The sequence below is a fragment of the Vespa crabro genome, chromosome 8, assembly GCF_910589235.1.
Source record: "Vespa crabro chromosome 8, iyVesCrab1.2, whole genome shotgun sequence".
Taxonomy (NCBI): Eukaryota; Metazoa; Arthropoda; class Insecta; order Hymenoptera; family Vespidae; genus Vespa; species Vespa crabro.
Genome location: NC_060962.1, coordinates 9220088 through 9230315, shown reverse-complemented (window position 1 = coordinate 9230315; position 10228 = coordinate 9220088). Strand labels below are relative to the sequence as shown.

The window sequence follows — 10228 nt, the reverse complement described above, 5'->3', positions numbered from 1 at the left end:
GTAATATACTTAAAATCCATCACAAAATGTCCTCAAAGGTTTTTATAACTTTTAATTTTTCCTGAATGCACATTATTTCTCATATATCTTAATATATATCTTCGTATAAATATAAATTAAATATAACGTCAATGTTATTAATTAGTTTATTCATTTTAAAATTTTCTTAGAATGTTAATTACTTTATACTCATTTCGCATATTGATTAATTTTTACGATGATCTGTCCTTCCATTGTATATAGACATTTATCCTTCTTATTTTCAGTTTGTTAAACTATATTTGATTCGTACTTTCTATCAAACGACCTGAACCGTATTTTGTTATCTTTTGTATTAATATAATTATATTTACAAATTCTTACTTTTTGACGGCATTGATTTAATTATTAGACAGGATTTATTGTATTTTTATAAATTCCAGCAAGGGATTCAACTGCTAAAAATATCACGTCTCTTCTTGAAACCCCAGTTAATGCATGATGCCATTCATTGTGAGAAACCTACAAATTGTATAATTTATGTATTTAAATAATTTTCAAATACATTTAATAATCCGCTATAGCATACTTGTAAACTGTTGGCCATTAAACTCCCAACTGTAACCGATAATCCAGACCATTTAAGAGGATAACCTTCTGGCGTTCCTTCCTGTGCTAATGCAACTATTTGACTTGGTACAGGAGTCATTTGAGTAAACGTTTGAAGATTTACATTGTGCTTTGGATCATTAAGAAGAATCACTCCTAAATCATACCACTTGTCTTCACCTATTTCTAGTAAAAAATTTTCAATGGCAATAATAGGAATATCCTTTGGCAAAGATGAAATGTTACGTGCAGAGTTGATTCTCTCTTCAGCACCCTTCACACCAGCAGCAAAACCAACTGGTTGGGTAGCTATGGCAGTACAATCCACCGATATACCACTATAATAATATAATATATTCTTACAATACGATCAAAGGTGATTGAATGGAATAATATTAAATTCTTTTCATACTTACGTAACCGTTGCTTTACCAAAAACTGCTTGAAAAGCTTGACGTACTGGACTTATTTTAACATCCTTGTCCGAAGCAACTACGACTTCTATATCACCGCCCGAATCTGAAACGTACATTAGTAGCAAAAAATTCGTATATATTTGTACGTTAATAATTGCCATATTAAATGTGTTAACGACATACATACAAAAAAATAATGTTTATATTTATGCACACACAGTTTGTGTATTAAATTTTATTATGATGATAGTAGTATAATACATTTTCATTGCAAAAAATTCAAATGTTTTCAGTTGTTAGTCATGTATATAACATATAAATAATTGACATTTAAACGGACTGTAAAAGCCAGTAAATCTTTCTTTTATAAAGAAATTTTCTTTACTTAATAAATATTGACTTAAAGCAGAAATACATTATGTATAATTTATTTCTAAGCAGTGATTAATCAAAAATAACTTGTATATGTGTTTACGCAAATATGTACATATTAATATCACGTGTGATATAACTTAAGCATTTATATTGGACAATATTTTCTTTTTTGCGTTAGCAAGAAACAAAAAGGCAATAAAACAACCTTTCACAATTGTACAGTAAACATATGTGGTTATTTGAAAGTAGCTTTAATGAGTTATTATCTAATTATGATTCAAATGCTGTCATGCAATATACTTACAAATGAACTCACGCATCTGTGGATCTAACGTTGTGATCATAGTATTAACGCTATTTTTTGCCTTTTCCGCAACTTTACTTAAAACGTTGCTATTAACTACAGTCTCCTTTACCCAAGAGAGCAAACCGCTACCAACCATTCCTGAATCTTGCAATTGTGTTTCTGCCATTTCCATTGTTGAATTTGTAGTTGCTTGAGGTGCAGAAGTAATTGGTTGTTCTTCCTGCTGCTGCTTACTTTCTGTCAAAGTACTTGATACAATTTGCTTTTTAACCAATTCATTTTGCTTTTGTACAGATACATTTGTATTTTGAAGATTCTTTTCAAAGGAAATTGTAACAGGATTTGAAACAAAACTGGGCAATGCTGCTGGCGGTGCTACATTTGAAAATAAATTTCCCGTAGACGTTGAAACACCCAGAGGTGTTAAAAGCGATGTAGACGATGACAAGCTGCAAAATGAATCTGAAAATTAATTAAAATTTTATAATTGATTAAAAGATCTTTTATATTACTTATTTTTTTATTACTACTTTCTATTCTATTCTTTAGAAATAGATATTAATTCGTTATACGTCAACTGTTCTTTTTTTTTTTTTTTTTTTTTTTTTTTCGATTTACATAATCACATAAATTGAATCCATAAACAAAACATGGCAGTTGAAAAAAAGTTTTTCAGTGGATGAATAGAATTCGAGTTGATGAATCTTCTATAATTATAAATTCTTTAAAAGCATTGCGACAGAAATCGACCGCACTGATATATAAAATCACAATCATTTTTGTATATAAATTATTTAACGTGAAACGATCAAGTCTTGTCATTTTGACAATTTCCTTAGGTATGTATTGATACATAATATAAGTACACTAACCAGTTTTTACAATCTCGCCAGTTTCATCCGATTTTTTTTCTACAAACTCGAACGTACTCTCTCCGTTAGATTCGTCTGTCATTTTCAATAAACTTCAACAATTTGATCAGTTCTAATATTCAAAATTTTATTGAGAAATTTTCTTTATTATATATTCAATGAAATAATAAGAATTTTCAATAGTTGCCAGATGATAAATGGCGCTGCGGTATCACCACGAAATAACAAAATGCAAGTTTGGTATTTTCTTCCAATTTTCTTTTATGTAAAATGAAATGGTTGTAAAAAATCTAGATAGAGATCGTTTACAAAAAAAAAGAATTGTAACTTTGCACTTCGTAGAGAACAGATATACGACGTCGACGGAAGTTCTTTATTCTGATCTTAATGTCATTTCTGACTAATTCTTGATTAAGTAAATGTAGAAAAATGTAAAAACTTAAGGAATTTATAAATAATCCTTTTAAACGATATAATTTTATAACAATCAACGATTTAACATCATTGTCGATGTTTTTTTCTTTCAATTTGAAAATGTTTCTTTACGATTTAAAAATTGGCGCCATCGTAAGGTCATCTGTACAACAACTTTATCATTATTCTATACTCGTTCTATCGAGGAAAATGTCAAAAGTATTACGAAGAGAAAATCTTGACCGATCTCTCGATGGTTAGTCTTAATTTTAATTGACTTAGTTTCGACAGTGATTACCGAGTGTATCATATAGATGCACTCTCTCAGCTGCTGCTCCTAGTAAATTGTACATATAACTGTCTGACTGTGCGAAATTTCAAAGCTTTAGGATTTATTTATAGTATAAGTATCATGTAGTGTCGATACAAACCTCGTGGACCTCTTCTACATTGGACCATGTTATTCGCCTTCTGATTCAGCACAATTACAGACGTTTCAATTATAACGCATAATACGTTTTAGTAGTCGATGCGGTGAACGACACAAGGAACATCTAATTTATTACTTTATATTTCATTCTGTCTTTCTTTCTTTTTTTTTTTTGTTTTCCTTCTCTCTTTCTCCTCATTATTGGTGCAGTACTCGAAGATAAATAATGAGGAAGTTACGATCGAGTATTTTTCATGACATTTACAATCAGCCATATGATGACTATTCCAGACACAAGTTATATTCTAGCAGCAAAGGTAATTTAATTAAATAAATATCATTCGTCTCATAAGAATATATTTTTAATAGATATGCTAATGTGTGCCAACCTTTTTTGTTTTTTGTTCTTTTTTTTCTTTTTTCTTTGTTTTTTTGTTTTTTTTTTTTTTTTTTTTTTCAATTAAGCACGTAAAAGAAATTTTGTTTCTTTGCCCTAATACACAAATCAATACCTTTTCATTGTTTCATTTCTATAAGATATTAATCATACTTTGTATTACAGCTAGCCTGCAACTTATACAACGTATGTCATTATTGAAAAGATTAAAAGTTCATAATGGTTGTGTAAATTCCATATGCTGGAATAGTACAGGTGATTTAATATTGTCTGGTAGCGATGATCAACATCTTGTTCTTACCAATGTTTATAATTATCAGGTACGTCTGTGTAATATCGTAATTTCACATTTGCCTGTATATTTCTTTTTAAGCTTTTATTTATTCAAATGTGGCCTACTTTTGATCTATCACTATTTCTATGCAATCTATTTGAAGCCAGTAATATATAAGTGAATTAAGGAAGTAGTTCAATATGATGCATTGAAATTTTGTGAATTCCTTTTGTTTCCCCATATATTTCTAGACCTTGTTAATCACACAGTGCCAAGATTATTTTTAACTTTATCCTTGAAAATGTTAAAACAGTAAGAATGTCATATTTATATATAATATACAATCCACTATTTTCTTTAATGAAATTAAACTTAATCAATATATTTTATAGTGATATATATATATATATACATATATATATATATATATATATAAGACTTTTATTTATACCTGTATGGGTTTTTTTCTTTGTTCCTTTCCATGTAGGATTTAATCCACTTGTCTAGGTGCAGTTTATTGCGATGATATTGATTATATTATAAAAAAGATAAAAGATACCGTTTATTATATTAGTTTTCTTCTTAAAGGAAATACTTTTGTTAATTAATTTAAGTCAAGGTTCAACATTGACATAGTCAAAAATGCAATAGGTTTGCCAACTGAATGGAAACTTTTCAATACACTTTAATCAATGCTATTTTAATCATGCATTGTCATCAATCTAGAACTATATACCTAATTACCAACTTATAAGGCTAATATTATTACTAAGATTTTAATTTTTAAGGACATTCATTTATCTCATTGTACGATATGAATGATAATGCGGTATCTAATTGAAAGTATATAATGCCGCTTGCAGGTTTTAACTGATCATAAAACAAGTCACAGAGCTAATATATTCAGTGCCAAATTTTTGCCAAATAGCGGTGACCACCGTATAGTTTCATGTAGCGGCGATGGCATTATTTTGTATACAGGTAATATGTTCATATGTAAAAATATAAAAATAATTCATGTTAAGGAATTTATATATGTCAATGAATTAAAATAATGTTCTATTATTTGACAGATTTAATGAGAAGAACAGAAACGTTTCATAATCAGTTTACATGTCATAGCGGTACTACGTATGAAGTAGCGACAATACCAGGTGAACCTCATAGTTTCTTAAGTTGCGGAGAAGATGGAACTGTGAGATGGTTTGATCTTAGAGTAAAGGAAAAATGTAATGTTGCAAGATGCAGAGAGGTAAAGTAATATATTAAACTAAACTATAAATAAGATTTAACAAGGAATGAAATGTCTGCATTTTGATTTTATAGGATGTATTAATTTCATGCCAAAGAGCTGTAACTGCCTTATCTGTTAATCCTGTAATGCCTCATCAAATTGCAATTGGTTGTTCGGATAGTACTGTTAGAACATTTGACAGAAGAATGCTTGGAACCAAGGCTACAGGTAATTTAAACACATTGAACATAACTTTTCGCCTAAATACATTACACACATGTCTTGTATTTTAGGTTGGACAGATAACAATGGATCGGTAAGACCGCTATGCAGTTTTACAGTACCAGAATTTGATGGAAATTCTTACAGAATAACATCCTTAAGTTATAGTCCAGATGGACAAGATGTTCTTGTCAGTTATAGTAGTGATCATTTATATTTATTTAGCATGAAGGTATTTATATAGTATATTGAAATTTTGTCAAATTTGAAATGAAGTAAAATTATTGAGACAATAAAAGAACTTTTGCATTATTATCTTGTTTTCAGGATCAAGGTAATGTACACTTGAAGAAAGATATACAAATGGGGAAGGGGAAAGGTAAGAAACATCCATTGAGATCTCCTCAGCTTGTACGTCGTTTGAGATTAAGAGGAGATTGGTCAGATACAGGACCAGATGCACGTCCTGAACGAGAAGGTGGTCGACGTAGTGGAACAGGTAAAATATCATGATCTTTATTATTTAACAATCTATTTTAATGAAGTAAAATCTTATTGGGATTTTATATCTTATAGAAATAGCTCAAGCTAGGCCAGTTTTACATACTTCATTGATGCAAAGAATGACAGATGTTCTTAGCAGAATGCTAAACGATCCGGCTACTCGTGCGGCCTTAAGTGGTGGCGGAGAAGATAGTTTGGAAGGTGTTATCGATCAACAGGAAAATAGTCAGCGTAGTAACGATAATAACACGGCATCGAATGCTGATGCAAATCGTGAACAGCAACAAATAGAAACCGAAACGGACAATGATGTACAAGGGCAAGAGAATGTATCGTCCCTTGATCAATCTGAAAATTCAAATAATGATGAAATAAGAAACGAAGTCAGAACTAACTCTGTACCATCATCAAATGACGATCAAGTATCTTGTGACTTGGCAATCCAAAGTTCATCTGTTTCAACAAATAATTTTAATACAACAGAAACAATAAACCATGATTTGGATGATGTCCAGGTGACAGAAACTCAAACCAATTTGTTAGAATCAAATAATACTTGTACTAATTCCGCGGAAACTAGAAGTAGCGATGGAGAATGTGATACGGAAGGAGAAGCTAGCAATGCTGAGACGAATTGTCATACAGATATTGCTTCTAAAAGAGAAGAAAATATGATGGAAAATCTGCAAGACAGATTAACGACAATGAGAGATGGATTTTTAGAAAGGTAATGAAATCTTTTGCCCATATAAAAGGTATTTACAAAATGATATGTAATATCTAATATTAGATATTATGTACAGGCATGGAAGTGAACCAGCTGTTAGTCTAACATATTCCGATAAAAGTTCGACTAGGGCCACTATATCCTTAGGCGTTGCCGATGAAGTTATTCGTGATAGCTATCACGCAGGTACTTTTTCAAAAGTTCTTTCTATTTTTATTTCATCTAATAATTAAATCAAACACCGTTTGCATTTATTTATTTATTTCTCAGGACCATCTGGAAGTCAAAGCACCGAACGTCTTGATCCAGGTCCAAGTAATAGTTATAAAAAACGTATGTTATATAGAAGTGCTCAAGAAAGTAAGTACGTGCGATATTATGTCGCATTATAGTTCAGAAAGTTTAATATCTGTTAACCTCTTTTCTCTATAGAGATTGATGACAGTGCTTATATTGATAGTGACGACGAAGATATACCATCCCATCATAGGTAAGCAAAGACCAAATTATCAATGAACATTATCTTCCTTAGTGATTATAATAAACATCAAAAAAATACGTACGATGATGTATGAAAATATTTTCGTTAGATTGGTCCATCCAGTTGAAACTGAAATGGACGAAGCTATTGCAAATGCTCGTACGTCGCAAGGCCAAGAATCGTTCGATGAGACGTACTTAACAGAACTTTGTGTTAAACAAAAATATATGGGACATCGAAATGCCAGGTACGAATTATATATCATTGTTAAATATTAATGAGAATTTGGGACATGCACGTATAAATGATATCAACCAGGTAGATATTGAAACGTTATCGTTCATTGAATAAGATTGAAATTCAAAAAAGCAAGCAAGAAGAGAAATGCAAGGTGTTAAATATATATTTTGTGATCGTAAAATTAACATCTTTGTCAAAGATTTTCAAAAGTGATTAATGATAAATTAGATAATAGATCAATTTCGTGACCTCTTAAATTATTTAATAATGATAACAATCATTATAAAGATCTTCATTAAAACCAAATCTATTTGGCGAATTTGGATTTTGTCATGATGACAACGACAATCATATACATCCCTTCCTCCTACATTTGTTTGTATTACATTATATATTGATACATTATATATTGATTCTCTAAGATTTAATCGGAAGCCAAATTATTGACGTATATCATGTTCCGAAAAAGCCTCCGAGCGGACTGGGCTATGTCTCATAGGCCCATTAAAATTTCTGATCAGTTGTCCTTCCCTGGTTTGACTCTAGTTTCTTTAGGACCATGATCAAAGAAGCCAATTTCTGGGGCAACAACTTCGTCATGTCAGGTAGTGATTGTGGACATGTATTTGTCTGGGAAAGAGACACCGCAAAATTATGTATGTTGCTCGAAGCTGATCAACATGTTGTTAATTGTCTCCAACCACATCCTTATCTACCAATGTTGGCTACATCGGGAATTGATTATGATGTTAAATTGTGGGCACCCATCAACGAAGAGTCGAGTTTTAACGAGAAATTTGCTGATGACGTGAGTTAAGATTTAATTTGATAATACTATTATTCGTAATAATAGATTAACTTCGTTGCCATTATATTTTCAGTTGAAGAAGAGAAATGCTGTTATGCTGGAAGAAACCAAAGATACGATTACAGTACCTGCCGTTTTTATGATCAGAATGTTGGCATGCTTGAATCAGATACGCAGAGGTAGTGAAAATTTATGACAGTATACCGAAGGATTTTTTTAATTAGCCCATTGTATTTTATAAGTTACAAATATTGTTCATTCATATGTTTTATTATTGATTTTTTTTGAGCCGGTGTATTGATGCATCGATGCACTCCAATTATTTTGAAACCAATGCTTGTAGCATGGGTATTTTTTGTTGAAACTTTTGAGAAAAGAAAACTATATAAACATAGAGAAGATTATAAGAAAAATATATATATATACACATATATTCATATATGTATGTATATATATATATATATATATATATATATATATATATATATATATGTATATGTATATTATGAATGCTACATATCAGATTGGCGAAAAAATGATGAAAAATTGAAAATTCAAACTTTTCTAAAATACCAACTATATCGATGTATTATAAGATGTAATTGGCTGATGATATAGCATTTTTAAAGCTGTAGTAAAAGAAAATAAAGATTATGATATAATACAGACAAACTGTATTCAATATAATAAATAGGGAACGTGCATTTAGGAAGTAATTATAATAAAAAATTGGACGGAAGGACTCCTAATATAATTTTGATTGTAGAGAGTGAACAAAATCAAGCCCCCGTTTCCAAATTAATAAATGATAGTTGTGTTTGAAGACGTCTGATTTAATCTGGACAAGAAGCACATATTAAGAGATAAATTGTTTAACACGATTATGTGAAAAGTTTTTGGATGGAGAACTATGAAATTAGAATGAATGCAAGAAGAATTCGAGTCTCTCAATAGAATTGCGATTATTTTGTAGGTCGCGGTCGCAGCCGAAGGAGGAGCGGAGACGAGAATGACGAATTGCGAGGTGGATAATACGTTTTCAACGATCTCACAAGTTAAAATAATAAATTGAAGCCTAAGGTAACGGTGGTATCTATGTATATAGAACATTTATATTTTTCGGCCTTTTAGAATACAAAATTTAGAAGAAAACTGAAGAAAAATAAGTGAACAATTTGACGGTAATATTATATTTCAATCGACTCGAACTTTTCCTAAAGTTTCCGAATAAAAACCGAATAAAAAACCAACGAAATTAAAATAATAGAAAGGTAATAAGATGACAGAAGTATTTCAGATCTATTTCTTTCTGGTAACACTTTACATTTATATGATAAAATTCTTAGTATATAATACCTGTAATACTCATTAATACGAATTAAGAATTAATTATTTGAGGTAGAGCTTGTGCCTGAACTAAAATTTTTATTCCCATATAATAAATTTAACATATTCGCTATTAACGTTAAGAGAATGTTTGTTTTATTCAGTGCATGAGACGTGTCCTATACATAATCATTGTTCAATAAATAAATAAAGCGAGGATAATTAATAGAACGATTAGCTGCGAGGTTAAATTCTTAACGAAGTACTTTGATAGCGAATGTGTTAAAGGATTCTTCGTCGATGATATTTTTATTGTATTTAATAACGCTCTATTTACCATTTCGTCGTATGTCATTAGTTCGGTCGTCATTACCGAGTGTTATTAGTATCGTATAATTGTATTTCCTTTTGACTTTTAATCTTATTGAAGAAAAAATAGCATTTACGATGATTAAAAAACGGTGATCTGTTCCGTTGGAATGTAATGAACAAAATTCTTTGTATATGCTTGACGAATAACATAAATGTAGGTAGACATATGTTGTACGAGGAGATACAATGATAAACTAGAATGGATCTGGCCACGGAAATTTATTTTGTAATCTTATCATTC

At 30.3% G+C, this 10228-nt stretch overlaps 2 protein-coding genes across 6 annotated transcripts; one reads left to right on the top strand and one right to left on the bottom strand.

Moving 5' to 3' along the window:
- Positions 1–132: 132 nt before the first annotated feature.
- On the bottom strand, positions 133–3541 carry LOC124426232 (protein PRRC1-B-like). Of its 3 annotated transcripts, none has more exons than XM_046967673.1 (5): positions 3404–3541; positions 1684–2148; positions 1005–1107; positions 569–926; positions 133–501 (listed from the first exon to the last, which is right to left on the bottom strand). In XM_046967673.1, exons 1-5 carry the CDS (start codon positions 3429–3431, stop codon positions 388–390), a joined length of 1068 nt encoding a protein of 355 aa, XP_046823629.1. In that variant the 5' UTR covers positions 3432–3541; the 3' UTR covers positions 133–387. The 3 variants fall into 3 exon arrangements, with proteins under 3 accessions (XP_046823629.1, XP_046823627.1, XP_046823628.1); XM_046967671.1 differs by lacking the exon at positions 3404–3541 and adding an exon at positions 2559–2780; XM_046967672.1 differs by lacking the exon at positions 3404–3541 and adding an exon at positions 2559–2780 and having other exon boundaries at positions 1696–2148.
- Positions 3542–3578: 37 nt separating this feature from the next.
- LOC124426226 (DDB1- and CUL4-associated factor 6-like) lies at positions 3579–10205 on the top strand. Of its 3 annotated transcripts, none has more exons than XM_046967643.1 (15): positions 3579–3719; positions 3965–4119; positions 4937–5054; positions 5147–5325; positions 5400–5535; positions 5601–5761; positions 5857–6028; positions 6106–6760; positions 6837–6946; positions 7031–7093; positions 7193–7250; positions 7351–7488; positions 8028–8289; positions 8363–8468; positions 9263–10205. In XM_046967643.1, exons 1-15 carry the CDS (start codon positions 3629–3631, stop codon positions 9319–9321), a joined length of 2463 nt encoding a protein of 820 aa, XP_046823599.1. In that variant the 5' UTR covers positions 3579–3628; the 3' UTR covers positions 9322–10205. The 3 variants fall into 3 exon arrangements, with proteins under 3 accessions (XP_046823599.1, XP_046823598.1, XP_046823597.1); XM_046967642.1 differs by having other exon boundaries at positions 7031–7120; positions 8037–8289; XM_046967641.1 differs by having other exon boundaries at positions 7031–7120.
- Positions 10206–10228: the final 23 nt, after the last annotated feature.